We start from the raw sequence: 21,129 nt of genomic DNA on the forward strand, positions 1-21,129 counted from the left end.
TGATTCAACAAATGATGCGTCATGGTTGTTCATAACATCGACTACCATGGAACAATTTGTTGACTGGAGTAAGCCTCAAATTTTTTATGAAGAACCACACATTGAATCTATGGATTGGGATCAATTAGCAATTTTTGGTAAGGAAGTTACAAAAGAAAATTCTCAAAATAAAGGAAGCTAAGAGAATGTGGTGGTAATAAGAGCAATGGAGAACAATGAAGTATTTAACCTTTCACCAACGGAAGTTTTGCAAGAATACAAGTTTGATTATTGGTTGGTGTTTGAAGATTCGAGTACTAAAAACGGTTTTTACTTTTATGATATGATTTGGGATGAATTCTTGAAACGCACTACAATCGCTAGTTGGTTGGTGGAAGAAAAATTAAAATTAATTAAACTTCTACTGCAGGATATGGGTTCAACCGAGTTTTGTGAATCTACCCAATTTCAAAGAAAATCCAGCAAAATTCATGCTGATTATGCAAATGTGTTCTTTGTTAGTATAAGAAGATTATTGTATCTGATTTGAGTTCGGAAAAGAAGAAAGAAGGGATGCAACGCCTTGCTCATATTTTTTATTGATCGTGGAAATTTGTTTCTAACTCGAGGACGAGTTTTCTCTCACCTGGAGGGACTGATGCAGTGCAAATGGAATATAACTTTATTCAAACAGTTGAAGATCCTAAGAAGAATAGAACTTTCTTCAAACAGTTGAAGATCCTAAGAAGACTAGACTGAGATCGCATTAATTGGGGCAGCATTGTTTATTGGGTTTTAGTCATTTATTTAAGTCGTAAATCTGTCTTAATTTTCTGTTTAATGTTTTCCTTACGCTTTAGTTAGGATAATTTTGTCATTTTGCTTCTATTTAATGAGTCATGTGCCTATTAAGTGAGTCATGTGACCACCTAAGGGCTATTTTGTCAGCTTCAACAACTTTTATTCGGCTGGACAGAATAGTAGCCGTTAGATTATATTTATAAGAATGGTTAGGATTAAATCTTTGCTAGGGCATCCCTTGGGGCAAATAAAAGGGTTGTTCCAAGTTGTATTCGGCAGCCTTTTACGAATTATCAATATATTTGGCCTGCTACAACAGCTTTTTACCTCTCCTTTTCTTTGGGATTGAGTTGTGGGTGTTTAAGCTATTTTTCTAGCTTGAATTAGCTCTTTGTTTTCTCTTCTTCAGATTTATTTTCTTTCTTTCATAGATGGTTACATTATATACATTAGTATATAATCTACAAGTTTTATAACATATATGTTATATGTAAAGTATATAACATATAAGTTATATCATATTCAAATAATGTAAGTAAATTATTTAAATGATATAAACATTTATCCATCAAAAAACTATTAAATAAATAACCTATATGCAAACTTTATGAAAACCAATGCCTTGTCTTGAATGGTATTACTCCACCTCCACAAAGGGAGGTTGCGAGGTCAAAACCAAAGAGAAGCATTATTATTATCTAAAGGTTTATATATATTATATATATAAGCAAAAAATAAAAATAAATAAAATAAAGAAATAAAAAAAGGTGCGCTGGGATGCAGGCCAAATGGAGACCACTTAATTGGCAGTAAATACTAATAAATATCTTTTAATACATAGTCATAAATATTTGTATGCAGTCAAATGACTAAAATCTAAAAATTTATATATCAATGTGGAAAATTAAGTAAGAAATCCTTTGAATTTAAAGCAAAAGAAATGACGAACTATTAAATCCCAGGTTCAGTTTTAAAAGTTCATTTAAAGAAAATGAATAAGAGAATAGGAAAAAGGTTAGGTATACAACACCAAAAATAGATATACTCCTACATCTTAGAATAATACATGTACATGTTAACCAAACTCAATATATACATATAATGTACATCTACATAACTATGTATTGACAAAAAAGAAATACTAGTTGTAAATATGACCTGGAAATTCATTTTCTTAATACTTATTTATAACAAAAATTACAGTGTTTCTTCCCAAAATGAATGAAAATGCATCAGCAAAAAAATAATAATAATAAATAAAATAAACTTCAAAAAAAAAAAGAAGAAGAAGAAGAAGAAGAAGAAGAAGAAGAAGAAAAAGAAACAAACAAGTGATCATGATGTCAAGAAAGAGGAAAGAACAAAAATTCTAGTTTTGCTATGCCAAAACAATTGGTCTTGTCTTTTGGACAATCCATTTGACTTGAGTAGCATAGAGTAGCTAAAATATGGATACTGGATGAATGTAAAACAACTTTTATTTATTTGTGTTGTTAGTATTTGTGATGTTGTGGTCCAAACTTTGTTTCGAACCTTGACCTGAAAAATAAATTTTTAACACGTTTTTCTCTTGTGGGTCGTGGACGCTATTTAGCACTCTCTTTTGTAGCCCGGAGGCCGGTATAAGGGTGTTTTAGGGTTTGGAGTGAGATAATGAGAGACACTGAAAATTACAAGAAAGAGAGTGAGACTGTGAGAGCGATAGTTAAGGGTTGGGGGCTGAAACTTGTAATCTCCTGATTTTTGCATAGTGAAAACTTTCGCCGGATCTTCGCCGCAGACGTAGCCCAGATTTTGGGTGAACCATGTAAATCTTTGTGTTCTTTATCTGTGGCATGTTTGTTTTTTGTCGTGATTAGTGATTTGTTCTGGGTTTGCTGCGTTTGTTGTAATAGTATTGTTGGAACAACATCCAAATTATCTATTCAACCGATCTTGATAGAAGTAAAAAAGGATTAACTTAATACATATCAAATAAATAATTAAATAATTTTTTTTTTAAATTTGTCCACTTGATTGCCTTGAATAAAAGTTCAATTCAAATGTATCTATAATTGTGAAAATTTTTAGAAAACTATAATGCAAACAAGGGGAATTAGAAACTAAAAATTATTGTCATCACCAAAATGATAAAAGAAATAAGTAAAATGTGTAACACTTGGGAAAGAAATGTCAAGTGGAAACAAATGGAATATTGATAATTATATAAAGAAAATGGGCAATGAAATTCATGTGGTCTATGGTCGCCTCAAATTGAAGCTGTCTTACAGATAATGTTTTAGTCTAAAAACTAATATAAACCACAGTGCAACTAAAGCTCATTCACAAGAGCATTTATTTTTTAAATCAACAGAAAGTAATACGCTTACATGTAAATATACTAACAGTATTGTTGTGTAATGAAGGATGTGAAAGAATGGAGAACATAGACACTCACAACTCAAAGAACATACTTTTGTTTGAGCACAGACCATTTAAAACCGGGAAAAGGAAATTTGTTTTCATCACCAGGCGATGATTCTGTCATCAAGCAGGTTATAGTTGGTTTGAATTTGGGCAAATACAAAAGTACCACACACCGACACCTTTCTTTCCCAAAAAGTAAAAGAGAAAAGGCAGCAGTGCATCCATAGTACTTACTACTTTTATGTTGGTAAAGTTGATCTACTACTTTTATGTTGGTAAAGTTGATCTATGAGTCAATAGAGAATGTACAATGTATAATGATGAGTTCTACACAATACATACTAAAAAAAATGAAACAGTAAGGTTTTCATCTCAAAACAGTAACTTGGTCCAATCAGGTCAATCCAAAGCAGTAGACACACATGATCCGAATTAGACATGATGGGTTTTAGTAAGATATTACCATAGAAAGGCCTATACTCATTTGCGCACCAAATACAAAACAACATAAACATAAACAAACATTAATGTACACACGCACACATATAGCATGCAACATAGATATATATCAACCATAGAAAGAGAGATTGGATCAAAGAAATCCTTATAACATGTTCAAGAAAAATTATAAGGACGGAGGATAGTGATGGCCCCGCTTTGTGTTCTCCAAGAAACCTGATGAAAGGAGTTCTTTAAAAAACACAGAATGAAATTGACCAAAGGAAAACCCAGGCCCTAGATCTACCAGATCTTCGGAAGTTCTTTAGCAATATCCTTGATTTATGAAACAGGTAAACTAAAGATAGGCTTGTTTGCGTTCTGAAAAGAAACAGTTCAGGTTTAATTAGTAAAATTTTGGTCTTACCTGTGTTTGCTTTTCTTTCTCCATATCAAGATTGTGTCGTAGCTCTCTGGTTTTTGCACGTTCAAGTTCCAGCAAACGTTGTCTCTCAATCTCCCTTTCTACTTCAGTAGTTCTATCTCTAATACACAGAAGGCCAGCCAATATTTTGATGATCATTCAATATTTTACAATCATGAAAATAGTCACAATTTTAAGATACAAGATAAGCCATAAATCAAAGGCTAAAACCTGTCAAGTTCTTGAAGAAGTTGTGCTTCTCGTAACGCTTTCTCTTCTAAATATTTCTGACGGGCATGTCTTATAAGTTGCTTCTTTTGCCTGCGGGCCACTAACTCTTCTCTGAGTTTGGACTTCTCACTGATAAGAAGGGAATATCATTTAAGAAGAAAAAAAAAAAAGAAAAAAAAGAGGCTTCAGAACATTTGAACAATTAAACCTGCAATCCCATCAATCCAAAAAGAACAGAAAACAGAAAATAGTAACATTTGCTGAATATTGTACATGTGTTAAACAACCATCTACTCTAAAACCCTAAGCTGTTAGAGAGGGTGTAACTTTAATATTTAAATCCTTCAACGCGCTCCCTCACATGTGTGGCTTTCTTTTGATCCAACATATGTTTCAATTTTAATTATTAGGGTGACGGTGAGGTTTGAACACATGACCTTGTCTGCTCTAAAACCATGCTAACAACCATCTACTCCAAAAGCTTAAGCTGTTAGAGTGGGTGTAACTTTTTAATATTTAAATCCTTCAACAATAAGCTATAAAATCTTTAACAGATAAAAGCAGGAAATATAAACCACAAAATCACTATCAAATGACATGTCAGTAACATGTTTTTGTGTCTTCCAGGTTTTGAATAAGTCAGAAGCAAAGGTAGACTTAAACAGAGTCATCAGGTGTTCATTTCCAACCAACCTAAATTCTTGTGGGATTCCAATATGCTTCAACCATGGTAATAATCCTATATTATTGCTGTAGGAACATATATTCTCCTTTTCTACCTTCAGAGTAGAAAAGGAATCATAGAAGAGCTATTATTGGCAGACTAGAATAAAGTACCTTCTATTGTTTATCCAATTCAGTGGATATAATAAACGTAATTCACTTGCCAATAAATGTATATGGATTAAAATTACTTCTTTTGAAGCTTATTGTTAGGTTAATCACCAAGTGATATCTTAAGTGTTTCCAAATAGTAATTGAGGATACTTTGTAAAAATGTGCTAGAACTAATCGTATTTTCCACCCCATTTTTGTCAGAATATTGTTCCAAAACTACTTTTAAAACTTTATCCCAACTCTTAAAAAATGACCAAAGCCACTCAGGCTACCACCAAATAATGAGTGTATGGTAGTGTTGACAAATATTTTCTAATACTGGAAACAGATGAACAACCTATTGGCTAGACAAACTGTAGCTGTTTACCAGTATTTATTCATTTTGTCTCTCCAGTAATCAGATTTAACATAAATGAAAGAAATAAAGATAGTGCATACAGGGATCGTATCTCATCCTTGATTTGCTGAAGACGGTTATCGTTCTTTGTATAAGCTGGATGGCCCAAATACATATAATACATATCAGAAGAAGAAAATGTTCATTCTATAAGGTTCAGAAATTTTGAAAAGACGTGTTTTCCAGTGTTAGTGATAGAAAATGGTACCGGCTAGAAAAGGAAGCTGACGCCATTCTTTCAAATCAGTAGATAAATCCTGTAGGGTCTGTTCTTGCTGGAGAAGATCCATTTCAATTTCAGCCTCCTCTAGTTCCTAAAGCATATTCAAGTTGAATCACTTGATCTAGAAGGTTGAGAGTAACCAAATGTTTCAGTAAAGATGCCAACTTACCATATCTTTTTGGTCAATTTTCTTTGAGAAGAAATCGAAGTATGACTTGACAGAAGTTAAATTGGCAAGGATCTATCACAAAACAATAAAAAGATAACAATTAAATAAAGCACGTGAAAGGCAACTACTCTTTGCAAGACATAGTGAGGACTCCAAGGACAAATCAAATAAAAATAAAAATCAACAGACAAATGGAAGAGGTAAAAAAGCTACAAACAAAAGGATTAAATTCAGTTGTGTTTTACTCTCTCTCCCCTTTTTGTTTTGATGAATTTCAGTTTAGCTCTCTCTCTCTCTCTCTCTCTCACTCTGTGTGTGTGTGTGTGTGTGTGTGTGACAATTCATAACAATAATAATAATAATAATATCAACAAACAAATTATTAACTAAAACAACTTTTTTACAAATTTCATTTAATAAGAACCTTAAATTTTACGTCCATACTAAGAACATATATTTGCAAAGTTGATTTAGTTAGTCCCGCAGCTGAGCCATATTCAACTGAAACTATCGCGCAGGATAATAATAACAAAAACAATAAGGAATCACACAACAAATTATTAACCAAAACAACATTTTTTTTACAAATTTAATTTAACAAGAATCTTAAATTTTACCCCCATAAGAACATATACTTGCAAAGTTGATTTAATAAGTCCCAGCAGAACCCCCATCCCCCAAATAGATGAGAAAGACTTATTTGAGTGGACCAGGCATATTCAGCGCACTCTAGTTGTGAGGTTTCTGATATACAACATCCCTAGTTACAATTGGATACATCTTAGGCAGGGAGAGAGTATAGAAAAAAACTAGTTGCATCAGGAACATGGATATCTTATCACTGTCATTAAACAAATATTTCTGACGCAGACAAAATTACCATGATAATGATCCACATCCACAACTAAATTGCACTGTATGACATGGTAATGATTTCTACCTGAAGTATTGATTCCCGTGTGCTTCCAAAATCTGGGTCCAGTTCTTTCGAAGAACTTGAAGAGAGCGCTTCTTTCAGGAACTTAAATGCAAAAGTATGGTTCAGAGAATACAACGTTAGCATAAAATAAAAATATTATTCCGTTCATCTGAAAAGTGAGCAGAAAATAAAACTTTTTTTTTTTTTTTTGGTGGGTAAGATGATAAAACAATTAATCTATTGTTGCCTGAATATGTTAAGCCTTTGATGTTATCTGCTTTGTAAAGAAACATATTAGAATTTCAAATTCAACCTACCACTTACCTCTTTAGCCTCATCTCCTTCATTTTTCAGTTTGCACAATGCTTTGCATGTTTTTTCCACAAGATCCCCAGCCCTGCCTTCTACATGCAAACAGTTAGGAAAAACAAGCATATTGAGCAACATGCTCAACAGATATTTCATACTAAATCTCTATAACATTAAATAAATAGAACTATACCAGCATTTGGCATTGCTAAAGTTTCAATATTTCTCCAAACATTTTGGGATATCAGAGAAATGTCTTCAGCTGGAGAGTACAGGCAAACACTGGCTATGAGTGCTAATGAAAGTAGAGTTAATGGGCCTTCACATGTCGGGTGCACAAAATTTCTCAAACCATGAAGAATAAATTCAGCAGCTGCGAGAAGAGACTGTAACTGCTGCCGTTCAGCAAATGGAATAAAGTCTATAAGAAGTGCCATTGCATGAGTCCTTAAAATTAATGATGTGTCAGATGATGCCAGCACAGCCACCCGATCCCATAAACTTGAAACCAGAGGTGATAAAATTGACCCAGAACCAGAAATAACAAAGTCGGGTGACATTAGCTTATTGCGAGAAGTAGAAGTTAATAACTCTGTTCCACCATGCACGTCTCGACCTACAAGTTTCCCCAAGTGCTGAAGTGCAATAAACCGTTGTTCTGGTTCAGGATGACCAATCATTGAACAGAGCAGATCAACAAGAGGAAATTCACTTTCATGAAGGCTATGGATGCCTCTAGCAAATAAGAATGACAACCACTTATCAGTTTGCAAGCGCCAAACAATTTTTGGTGCGCTGCAAGAAAATTTCTTCATTGCAGAACATATGGTATCAATCACATTATCGAGACAAAAGAATCGAGGGACTCCAAGTAGACAATCAAGCATCAGAGACGCAACTTCCCAGCAATGGTTCTCTTGTAGTACCATAATCACTTTAGCAAATCCTTCAAGACCAATCCTCCAATGAACTGGGAAGTTGTCAACGGGGTTAGACGGAAGGAGAGACTCATTCTCAGCCGTAGCAGATGTAGAAACTTCTTGGGCAATTGAGGATAAGCATCTTGAGTACATAAAACAATGTGCTGACGTTAGAGCCAACTTCTTTGCCAGTTGGTGATGAATACTCCAACAGAGTTCAATAGTTGGATTAAGTTTGGCAATGAGACCCTCTAAGTCTTCCAAAAAAGTTTCTAATTCCTCAACGGATAAATGACAAACCTTTTGATTTGAGACAACATCATCGCCAATGTCATTTTCCAGCTTCTCATACACATCAGTTGGAAGAGAGGTGTAGCAGATATCATTGAGAAACCATGACTGTGATTCAGAGCTATTATCACAGGGCTCATCAGTGCTCACATCGTGCATCTTAAGAGGAATAACACCAAGCATTCTTGAAGTCTCAACTAGCAAAATTTTGCAACAGTCCATAATAGTCTGAAATGAGCAAAGGTAGTCATGGAAAGAAGTTGTTGGTTCAAAAGTAGCGAAATCAGCCCAGAAGGTCAAGGACCGTAAAAGTTCCCTTTTACACTGGAAGGATAAATCAGGAAAAACAGATGCTAAAATGAAAATTGTAAGTGCCCTGTTATGTACTTTTTCTGTTGGGCTACCTTGGTTCTCATTGTTCTGTCTAATATTAGTAAAAAGCTCATCAAAGCATAAAGATTCAAAATTGAGACAGGAATCATCAGTCAATAGTTTTTCCTCATCAGACACCTTACGTAAGGAATACGAGATAATTGGCTGTAACAGACCGAGAATAGAGTTGAGAAATGACACATCACAGTATGAGGTCCTACAAAGAGATACCAGCACTTGTATCACTCTAGGTATTTCAGGCACCATTGCTTCCATGTGCTCAGTTACAATGGCTTCAAGTATATACAGGATGATTGCTTTGGCATTCTTTGCAACAAAACCTTTAAAATAATCAGAATTATTTTGAGAAGAAAGCTGTTCCTTCTCTTTTTGAAAAAATGGCCATGAACATAGATCAGAAAACCAACACAACAGATCCGGCACAACACTAGCAGATAGAGATCTCAGTTGCAATCCAACAGCCTCCAATATTATTTCCCCGAAAGCTTCAAACTGCTTTTTCATATTGGGAAAGAAATGACATATATCAGGGTATATGGCATGGAAACATTGGTCAGAATATTCTTGACCTAATTCAAAACCTCTATTGGAGCCTGTATCTTGTTCGACTCCTTTCAGTTCAATCTTATTGTTCTCATTTCTCTGCTCAACAATGTTATCTACTCGAGCAAGCTCATCAGCAAAAATAGATAGTAAATACAACAGCTGTGATAGATCTGAAGCAAGGAAGAGCCGCTCCTTCAGATACTGCTTGGCATTACGAGATATTGCCATCCAACCAAGAAACCGAACCAGAGGAGAAGCACAAGAAGAGAATGTAGATATTTTCTGCAACCAAGCTGATGGAGGAATCAAATTTGCAAACCTAAAACCATTGTTGATACTGAGAGAAAAGTTAGGCTCTTCATCACCACCACTTGAAGCAATTACCATCCTTTGAAGAAGCATCCAGCGGCGTTGTACCTGATGTACCTTTCCTGGATCCAACTTCAAACTCCCTTCTTTGAACTGATAGTAATAAGATGTCAGCAGCTCATTTAAGTACTCAGCAGATCCTAATACAATATCAATCACATGTTCAGGAGCACAGAATAGCTTAGTTGCTGAACACAACAAAAAGAAAAGACTTTGCATGAGAATTTCATGCATGGAGTGTTGCTCCCTCTGCAGCCGCTGGATCAGAAAATTGCACAACAGTGCTTGATTCTGTCGAACCAAGGTAATGGCATCCGTAGATATAACATCATGCTTAGACAAATTTATGACTTCCTCACTTTCTTCAGCATAGGTGGGACAAAGTCCCACATCTGACACAGTTTTTCTATAGTTCCTGTCTAGTTTGGCAGCCTCAAGCAGAATTTGAAGAACAATATTGTCCCTTTTCCTTTCAAGATAAGCAACTGTTTTCAAGTCATTATCATTCTTCTCCAAAACACTTCTGAGATCAGCAAACTCATGGTTTCCAGTAATTTTGGTCCCGCCAACATTCATCTCATTGACAACCTCTGAATTGTCTCTAAAAGACATCATAAAGAATGGATTGACATAGCACTCGGCAGCCAAGAGCAAAGCATCTATGGCAGCATCATGACTCTCAGGAGTAATCTCACGGTGTGAGTGTAAATCTAAAGCCAAACGCCGAAATTCAGAAGCCCTCAACTCACAATCTCGATATTTCATTAGTTGCATATAATCCGCATGCAAGTTAGAGTACTCAACGGTATAACCAGTATCTAAGCCATTTTGGAACTGGTTATTCAAATTTTTCTCAACTATGTGTTTCTCCTCTGAGCTGACATTACAACGGCTTGAATCAGAGCTCTTTCTGTCTGGGCTGCCAGAAACAATCGTAAGGGCCATGCTCCTTAGTTCTGGTGGGGCGAAAAAGAGAATGACATCTTCAAAAATATCCATCTTTGCGGTGGCATCAGAAACATCCATCTTTCCATCAACGTCATCTTGGCTATTAAATTTTGAGGTGACTCCTCCATAGCGAGGGACAGAGGAAAGAGACAAAACAGTTTCATGCTTTAGAGGCTCGGACAGGGGGAATTTGCGAAGGTCAATTTCAGGAGGTAACTGCATGTGAGGTTCCAATATTGAGAGAAGTACACTGCATGAGGAAACGCATCAATTCATTACTAATCCATTATAACAAAACACTATACTGGAACCTTGACTATTTCAGCACAGCCCCAAATAAATCAACTTACATTTCCTGCAGACCACACGTTTTGTACAAAGATTGTATCAAGTAAGAAATTAATCTACTTCTCCATAAAATTCATATAAATCTTCACATCTCCATGGATATTGATTCATAAAATAAGCATGATAAGATTTACCGCATTAATATTCCATATATAATCTTCTTTCCACTTAACAGTTTTGTCTGTGAATTCATGATACTACAAAGTTAACTCATGTACTCTAATACATAGTATTTGACTCGGATAAACTTCTATTGATATATCTTTGAGGGCTTGTTGGACAAGGATCCATGGGAAGATAATATGGCAGCAGATTTTTATTTAGTTACTAGAGTACTATTAGGAGTCCTTTTTTATGAATATTGTTTTACCTTTTCATTTGTATTGTTCTTGTGAATTTCATAATAGAATTTTTGGTTTAGATTGTTAATTTATTACATGTTGGGGAGAGTTAATTTTTTAAGGAAATCATGCTTTATTTTGGTTTTGTAAGGACAATAAATACCCACTCATGTTGCACCCTCCCTATCTTCACTCTCTCTCTCTCTCGTCTCCCCATTCTTCTCTAGTAAACGGGAAGCTTGGAAGATCCACTTGTTTCCATCTCTTTATACCTTAGTTCTTCTTTTTCTTTCTTATCATTCATATAGTTCAAAGAAATAACAAGAAAATTCTTCTCTTTCTTTCTTATCATTCATATAGTTCAAAGAAATAACAAGAAAATCAGCATACTTTACTACCACCCACCGTATGCGAAACAATATTCTCATGAGAAGCAGGTTAGTACAACAGCTATCAAGATGATGGAACAATCTTCTTAACATGAATGATTACAGAACCAATAAAAAATATATATATATTTCCAATAAGAGGACATTGATGCACCATAAATGATGCAGGACCTATAAAAATATTATGTTGGTCCATATTTTCAATCTTAGTTATGCAAGAAGTCCATGAGAACAATGATTATTTATTTTGTAAACTTTTAGGAGTTTTAGTGGGTTTGTGAATAAAATGTATGGCTTTATATGTTACTGTACCAGGTATTCTGTATCTTTAGGAGGTCTTTATGCGTTAATAGGGTTTTGTGAGGCCTCTAAATAGGTTGATCGAGAAAAATACGTGAGATTTTGGAAATGGATGAATTTAAATGAAAATCTAATAGAGATTTGGCTGTGTCTTCTCCTTCCCCTCTCTCTGTGTCTCTCTTTCCACCTTCTCTTCTCTAGCATTTGAGAGGCATATAAGTTGCTTGTGGCACCCTCCCTCTTTTCTCTTCTCTTTTCTTTTTTCTCCCAATCCTCTTTTCTGAATGAGAAGCTAGCTTTGCGTCCTTTCTTATCATACCAAATATTAGAGAGAAAAAAAAGAATATCAGCATTCTTTATCACCCACCACACATTCAACAAAATTCTCATGAGATCAAGACACTGATTTGGTATTCAAGTGAAATCCATTAAGGATATAAAGAAATGGAATCTTCCCTATCTTTACTCTTGAGCAATCTTAAAACTCCAAGTTGAGTTTTTTCCAATAAGAAGAATGACCTCACGAATTATAGGCTTTGATAGGAATAAAATTCAGCATATAAATGCATTTTTAGAGGCTTGTTTGACATGAGATCCACAAGAAAACCATATGACAGCAGATTTATTCTAGTTATCAACAAGATGCCTGAAAAATGCTTTAATCCATCCCCCTCCTATTTTCTTTATTTTTCTCTTTCACCATTATTTTCTCTCTTTCTTTCTAACCATATCCTACACATAAAAATAAAATAAAATAAAATATAAATATAGATAAAAAAATAAAAAAAATAACAGCATGCTTCACCACCCTCCACATGCTTAATAAAATAACATGAGAGGCAGGTCATGTCATAGGCTTTGATCTAGAAAAATTCAACATCTCAATTTATCTTTGAAGGCTTTTTTAAGATGGGGCCCATTAGAAGATAAATTGCAGCATACATTTTTTGATTATTAGATGAATTTATCTAGGTCCATTTTTTAGTCATCTCCTGTCGCATATTAGGATCCTCAGTTAATTCCATATCCCTTGTTCCTGTAATGAGGGCCATTATGTCTAGATTTGTGCTTATAGTCTTAAGTTCCACATGGCTGGTTCGAAGAGACTCCTAAAAAATAAAATTTTCTATGGCCAGATAAACAGAATAAAACCGTAATAAATTTCAAAATCATGTATATTCTAGACAAAAAGTTCAACGAAAAAGAAAAATCTATCTTTACCTCGGAGCAACAGATCCACGCCTCCATTCAGATTCCAAGGATGGAAGAACAGCAGGCTTTTTCACTGCTGTACGAATTACATTGAGTGCAACTTCACAAGTACGTTCCTGCTTTTCCTGAAACACTGAAGAAACATTTCCAAAAGCTATCATACTCTTTATCGGGTTCATGGCCGGATCAATAAAAGGCTCTAACATCTCCACAAGAAAGAGAATTCGATGTTTAACTTCCTGAAACACACATAATAACAAAGTTCAGGGCAACCATATCTGGCAGTTAAACAAGCTAAGCTAAGTTATTCTATCAAGATCTCCACAAAACACAAAGGTTATTTAGTTGCAAAGTGTTGAGTTTGACACCTGACATTCCTAGAAAGCAGTTTGACAGATTTCTTTTCCCAAAAATTTGACGCTATGCACCATAAACAAAAGATAAGAACAAAAAAAGTATGCATGATGGCATACCTTATATTTTGCCATTACATCATCCATATTCCCAGATAAAGCCAACACGATATATTTAAGGGCAGCACGAGCACGGGTTAAGGAATGCCGAACACCCTAATGTAGGACAAGAATAGGATATTTATTATATCCAGATATAAGAAGAAAGGAAATATTTCAGCAGCCATTGCACAGTTCAAACAATAAAATATATATATATATATATATATATATATATATATATATATATATATATAATATAAATAAATAAAAAAGCGTTTTCAAGGTCCCGGTCCAAGATTGTGCTGCATCTAGTGCCAGACTGCTTTCCTTGTTTCTGTTAGAATGTCATGTGTTGGCACATTCTGTAAGCACAAGTTGTATCATGGTCATAGTGTACTGTCACTTTAGTAGAAAGTTCAGGTTGACATTTAAGCAATAATTTTAGATTGAAAACTGAACTGAAAAATCACATCGACGTCGTGCTTCAAGGTCCATCAATAACATAGTTTAGATAAGGTAGGTGTAGCATTTGAAGTGATTAACTAATAACTAATTTGGTCTAGAAATTTCCTAATTGACCTTGAATAATAAATTAAATTAGATTTATAATCAATTGGAAAAGTTAAATTAATTTGGAAATAGTTTAAGCTTAATATGAAGTTATTGAAGATTTAATGGAGGAATCACTGGAGATATCTTTCAATAACTGATGTTGTTTCCTATTATTGAAGATTTGGTGTTACTAGAGGAATCGGTAGAGAAAAATCCTCCTTATTTCCTATTTCCTAATTCTTTCCATTCTCATAATTTCTTCTCCTATATAAAGGAGCCTCATCATTGTATTGTATATGAATTGAGAGAGTATTATAAAAGTGATGTAGCCCTTTGAGCTCTTTGTGCCGTGGATGTAGGCTTTAGTGGCTGAACCATGTAATATCCATGTGTTCTACTTGTTTTATTTATCTCTTCACTTCCGTTTTATGCTTTACAACATGGTATAAGAGCCTAATTTCTCTTCCTAGGTTCGGACCCCTATTTTGGAGTATTCCCTTACCATTGACATACTGCTAAGGGTTTCTCGGTGCTATTTGTGACTTGTTTGGGCTACTGGTTTGTTCGGCAATAATGTTCTTAGCTTTTGCCATGTCTCCGACAGTTTTTTATTGACTTGTTTGGGCTGCCAGTGTATTCGGTAGCATTGTCTTCGTCTTTGTCGTGTCTCCAGCAGTTATTATCGACTTGTTTGGGCTGTCGGTGTGTTCGGTAGCATTGTCCTCGTCTTTCCCGTGTCTCCAGCAGTTTTTTGTTGACTTGTTTAGGCTATCGGTGTGTTCGGTAGCATTGTTCTTCGTCTTCTCTCCTCTCTCTTCATCATTAACACTTGTTGTTACTCGTCATCTCAATGGCAAGTTGGGCATTCATGCTCCAACTTGAGGGGGAGCATTGAAGATTTAATGGAGAAATCAGTGGAGAAATCTTTCAGTAATTGATATTGTTTCCTATTATTGAAGATTTGGTGTTACTAAAGGAATCAATGGAGAAAAATCCTCCTTGTTTCCTATTTTTTAGTTCTTTCCATTCTCATAATTTCTTCTCCCATATAAAGAAGCCTCACCATTGTATTGTATATGAATTAAGAGAGTTATATAAAAGTGATGTAGCCCTTTGGGCTCTTTGTGCCGTGGATGTAGGCCCTAATGGCTGAACCATGTAATATCTCTGTGTTCTACTTGTTTTATTTATCTCTTCGCTTCCGTTTTATGCTTTAAAACAGAAGTTAAACATTGAGTATCGTTTAATTTGGGAATTAATTTGGAAACCTTAATTTTGGTTAGAGAGTTTAGAGTTTGAATTAAGAACCAAATAAGTAGTTGAGGTTAAATAATGATTTCAAGTTGTAAAAATTGACCTTTGTGTCTTTAGAAATTCCAAAAATATAAAACATTTGGTATAATGAGCTCTATATTTCCATAAACTAGACTCCATAAGTTTTCAATGGTATATGTTATGACAAACGCAATGAACCCAAGTTGAACCAACAATCACGACGGAAAAGTAAACACGCCACACAAAGAACACAAAGATTTCTACGTGGTTCGGCAACAGCCTACATCCACGGTTGGGATCTGGAGAAAGTTTTCACTATGTGTAAAATCGGAGATTACAAGTTTTCAGCCCCCCACTCTGTTTCTGTATGAATTTTAGAGTCTCTCTCTTCAACCACTTCAAACCCTAAGTGCCCTTATATATCGGGTTACAAGGGACTAATTAGGGTCCACGATCCATGAGCAAAAAAGAGGCTTGGGCCCACACAAAGCTCATCTAACAAGCCGTCGGGTTATAAGCGGGTCGCAACACGACCCATCACCAAATTCGGGCCACAACATCACAGTATATTATGTGCCCAATTTTGAGTCAATTTGACACGTAACCTCTGACTAAGGTCAGAAAAGTCATCACCGATATAACCTTGACCTTGGATTGATCGACTCACTCCAGAATGCTACGACTGATACCTCAATTGAATGAACAACAATCGTCACTGCTGAAGTTGCTTGGATAAAAAAAACTTGCCTTGAATTGATTGGTGGATGTTCCGGGGTAAAATATGTGGTTCCAGGCCCTTCCAAGAATCGAGAACCTCTTAATTTTAGTCAGGGATAGAACTCGCCTCTCATTTATTGGGAATTTCTTCGCCTTGTCATGGGAGCCCCTCTTATCAGGGAAAAGTCTACTCTTTGAAAGAGAGTCAACGACAATGACCAGTGTAGTGCGGAAAGGTTATTGAGACGGATCCTATCAAGTACTGTGTGGTTGCCCCTTTGAACGATTTGCACGATTAAGAAGCAACTGTCTCTTGTACAGATCGTGTACCTTTCATCACTGTCATGGTAGGGGAGAACTGAATCAGCTTAGAGTGAGTTCCAGTTTACGTTTTTCCACCAGAAGAGCTCTGAGAAATTCCAGAAACTTCATAGGTAATGCAAGGAGCAAAGCCGCTTTACCGAGTTTACGAGGTATATATAACCAGAGAAGGGCAACCACTTGCTTCTGGACTGGAGGAGCCAGTGAAGCAAGTTCCAAGGCCATTCATGAAAGCAGATAGAAAACCTTAACCTTTGAATGACTCCAATTAAGCAAGCAGGAGTATTGGTACCAATGGGAGCATTCAATTGGGGTGAAGCAAGACCTAGCTGACTTGCCTTTTGCTTCTGAGTCTGAAGAGGGGATCTGTCTATTTATGTTGATCAACTCCAATCCCGTCACGGAGATCCGGGTCTGGGCAGTACAAGAGCTTGAGGGATTGAAGAGCCAGCCATTACAACCAAAGATTAATGAGAGATTGGTTGTATTTACTTAACTGGGACTTTTTGTTTATCTTTCTTAGTATTGGCATCGTGATTACGGAAATCTGTGGTACTTTCTTACACTAATTTAGTAGGCTCCCCACAATCGTGCGAAGTCAGACTGGGATAAGAACCTACTATACTAATAAGCCGACAGCTCATCCCAACATCTATATCCTTTGTGTTTAATTGCCGTTGTGTGGGCTCGCAGATAGGCGATGGGCGAGATCGATGAGTTGCGTGAAAATCTTTATGACACAAACTAAAGCAAAATTTCGTTTTGGAAGTCTCTCTTATTATTTCATTGCTCCCTTGCCTTCTCAATGGCTTATTTTCTATTATTCCTCGTATTGGTAAGCTTGTGCTATTGTGTTGGGCACTGAGATCGAGTTTCTTTTTCTTTCGATTTGGAATAGTAGTGCAAGCCAATGTATGAGACTTGTCTTTCTGCAACTGGGGCAATTGCCAGTTCTCCACACCCACCAATTGAGTGATCCACTCAACAAAAACTTTCTAATTAACCGCACACTATAGAAAGGTGTCCTATGGTTCTCTAGACATAAGAGATAAGAAATCAAAACATACGTGAGAAAAATTAAGAGGCATAACCTTGACAGCTTCATTTTATTTTATTTTTTCCTAAGCAAAATTTTATTAACAAGGCAAAAAAACAAAGACGAGAGGCTTTTCATTATAACAACAATCTTGAGAGCTATATTTTCAACCGCAAGTTAGGCTTTTCATTAAAATACCCTATTATATTGTGTGATTGAGTCCTAAAAGATTTAAAGATTGATCAACCAAAACATCTATTCACAAAAAGAACAATGAGTTGGTTTGGAACGACAAGAAATCACTAAAAGAAGAGCGGGTTGCATGAGAAGCGGATTCGTTTATTGACAGCAGCAAAACACGAGTCTAGATGACAGAGAGTTCAACATAGGCGTTCTTAGAGGTACAAGTACGGACATAGGGTTGTACTCTTTTCCATTATAGTGGATTATTTGTGTCTGACTCTGACTTGTGGTATTTCCCATTTGGGTTTTTTCACATAAATTGTTGTCTCTGATTCACTTTATGGTTTGCGGTTTTGGATTGATGATTGGATGATAATACAAATGAGCATGATTAATTAATGGGTTAATTCCACCTACACCTCCTGACCTTTGACCATATCCCAGTCACACCCCCTCTACGTTTCAATATTCCACCTACCTCCCCTCTCTGTGATGGCCATTTACTTCACTAACAGAACTGGGTGATTTTACAATTTTAACCATCAATTATATATTAATATTTATAAAATTTTGGAGCCAAATTGAAAAGAAAAAACAACCTTCTATATACATACATAGACAAATATACATATACTACGCAAAAAAAAAAAAATAAAAAATAAAATAAAAAAATCTTTAGACAAACACCATTCTTCCCTCGCGTCCCTCCTCCGCGCGCCACCATTAGCACGATCGGATTACAGCCTCGACGGCCATCACCCATCACCGTCGTCACCATCCACCTAGTTGAGCTCATCGGTTGCGCGTCCGCAGTGGTCAACATCGACAACACCAAAAAAATTCGGCATCAAAAACCCTAATCACATCCAAGCCCGAATTGACCAGATCATCACCCCCTTTGAGCTTCAAACAAAGATCCAACTCCGTCACCATCACTCCGTCCACTTTTCTTTTGTCGGGGTTATTAAGTCCTCGGACATTCCACGAAATAATTCTGCACTTCATCAAGAACAGATGGATAACCCTTCCCCTTTCCTTCTCCCTCTACCCCTCTCCTGACTCCTCTCCATCCCAGACCCATTAGTCCCCTCATAATTCACACCGGAGAACAAGCTGCGAATCTCCCTACACCCTTTCCACGGAGTCAGCCTCTTCTCCTTGCTCACTGCCCGTTTCCTGCTACCCCTCTCCTCCCCAATCTCCCCCTCAGCAATTGAATGCAAAACCATACGAGCCTACTTCTCATTTGGCTCAAAGGAAATCCCCAACAGATTGCTCACATTATCAATATTCTCCTTTACCCAATCCACCCCACTATCCTCATGCACTGCTGCATGAAAACCCCTCCATCTCCCATCCGGTCGTATCTCAGACAATGGTGTTGAATGCACTCCAGAACCTCAGCCTCCTCCCATAAAGCCAACGCTCTGTCATTTGGCTCACTATCCTCAGCTTCCCTACCTCGACACTCTTCAGCGGTACTAGCCACTCCATTACAAGTCATAGGAGTGCCTATAACACCATCAAAGACATCCCCAATTGCCTCCGAGCCAAAATCTAAGGTTCGGTTCAGTCCTTTCAGCATCTTCTAAGCATGTAATTCCTTCACCAAAGCCGAAGCAGCATCATTACCCAGATTGAACCTCATATCTCATCCCACACAAACCGTAACCCCCTCAGCATCTTCATCAGTCTGATCTCGAGAATCATCCTCCCCGGGCGTCGCATCCCTTTCTGACATCCCGAGACACAGCATTTGGGTTGGTGCTTTTGACTTATTTTATATTCATAAAATTATGGGGTTCATGGTCAGTTACTCTTATTACTTGAAACAGGTGTAATGAACTTGTCCTCCTACAATGCCAAAGTGATTTACTTACAGCTACTCCGCGATCTAACAAAAACTCCTCCAAAACTACATAAGGTCTAGCAACATTGTGTATAATTTCTAAATACCTCTGAAACACAAGTATATTAATTTATTACTCCCAACAGTGTTGAAAATTAATAGATGCTATGGCTGGATAGCATTCATGTTACTATATGCAGCTTTGATGTGCGAGAAACTATCACAAATGAATCATTTGTACATAGTTATTGTATAAATTAAGCACACTAGTTCTTAGAAAATTATGAGTTCGCAACAAAATGGAGGACTAATATCTCAGAACCCAATTCTGAGGTGCCATTATGATGTAGGGGAGGAACCACTAGGTGTTGTGAAACTTGTGGTGCCATCGTATAACATACATGAGTCATAGACATATAATCTCAGGATATTTTAGCATTCAATAGATTAGGCTTGTATCACACTCTAGCTGTGATTTTGCAGCCACTAGGTGTCTACTAAAACATGTGTTAACTGGACTCTTCATGGGAGGCCAAGGTGTCACGACATGGCACAGACACTGACACTTGATATAAGTTGGACACTCCTTTGTGTCTATCCGGCACGGCTGGCGAAGAAAACTTATAGATTGTTTGGATTGGTTGATGCTGGTGAAGGTTTGATTTTTTTTTTTTTTTTTTTGTTTGTTTGTTTGTTTGTTTGTTTGTTTCTTCATGGATGAGTTGGCATTCATCTTGTTTGGAAGTTCTCTGCTTCAAAAATGGCATATTTGCCAAGAGTTGAAGGTGGTTATTTTTCACGTGCTGCCTTTGCATGGGTTTTTGTATCAGCCGAGTGTGTTTTTCACACATTGGATCAGTTTGTTTGAAAGGTTGTGTTGCTGCCACATATGTCTCCACTTGTAGATAATGGAGAATTTTGGCCTTCAGTGACAACTGTTCTACATTAATGACAGCTGCTGTTTGTTGAAAAGTTGACGACAGCTCATTTTTAATATTTATAAGATAAAAGGGTAAAATTATTTGGGAAAATGTGATTTTACTTTGACTCTCGGTATATAAGATACTAATCTTTATCTTTTAAGACTCCTTATCTATTTAAAACTCTTTTTCCGACTTTTACCATTCCTTTAACTTTTAATATATAAATGTACATAAAATCTCTTTTAAGTAAAAATTTAACATGTAAATTTTTTAAGTATCTGTCCAAGTATCCAAGTCTGGACACCTTTTAGCCGAGTCTCCGTGTCCAATAATTCAGGAGAATGATGAATCCGACCCCTAGACACGCACCCATGTCCGACACCCGTACCCAAGTTCAGGTGACATAGACTAAAACACAAGTTGAACAAGCACTCCATCATTTTCAAGTAGCAGATCGAAGATCTAGAACTAGGAAATGCTGAATCGGTTACATCTATAACCATAAAAAACCCAAGATAGTAGAAAGATAATAGAATTTGAAGTCAGTATCTAACTTCATAGTTCATATCAATTATTATATTTAGACTTGAAGTTCAAAATATAATGAAGCATTTAAAGTGCACAATCA

At 36.2% G+C, this 21,129-nt stretch overlaps 1 protein-coding gene across 2 annotated transcripts in view; it reads right to left on the minus strand.

The window, feature by feature from the left end:
• The window catches only part of LOC132294992 (uncharacterized), a 73,827-nt gene that overhangs the window by 6,468 nt on the left and 46,230 nt on the right, over nt 1-21,129 (minus strand). Inside the window, exons 15-24 of one of the 2 annotated variants that reach the window (XM_059793055.1) lie at nt 13,664-13,759; nt 13,200-13,429; nt 7,327-10,850; nt 7,149-7,225; nt 6,846-6,926; nt 5,906-5,977; nt 5,722-5,827; nt 5,555-5,609; nt 4,280-4,408; nt 4,052-4,169 (exon numbers count right to left, since the gene is read on the minus strand). In XM_059793055.1, coding sequence (XP_059649038.1) covers nt 4,052-4,169; nt 4,280-4,408; nt 5,555-5,609; nt 5,722-5,827; nt 5,906-5,977; nt 6,846-6,926; nt 7,149-7,225; nt 7,327-10,850; nt 13,200-13,429; nt 13,664-13,759 — 4,488 coding nt within the window. Of the gene's footprint in view, nt 1-4,051; nt 4,170-4,279; nt 4,409-5,554; nt 5,610-5,721; nt 5,828-5,905; nt 5,978-6,845; nt 6,927-7,148; nt 7,229-7,326; nt 10,851-13,199; nt 13,430-13,663; nt 13,760-21,129 lie in introns of both variants that reach the window. The other variant, XM_059793054.1, reaches the window with a different exon arrangement.

This window comes from Cornus florida, unplaced genomic scaffold (genome assembly GCF_030987335.1).
Source record: "Cornus florida cultivar Cherokee Brave unplaced genomic scaffold, ASM3098733v1 CherokeeBrave_3.0.0_Hap2_Chr02, whole genome shotgun sequence".
In the NCBI taxonomy this organism is placed as follows: Eukaryota; Viridiplantae; Streptophyta; class Magnoliopsida; order Cornales; family Cornaceae; genus Cornus; species Cornus florida.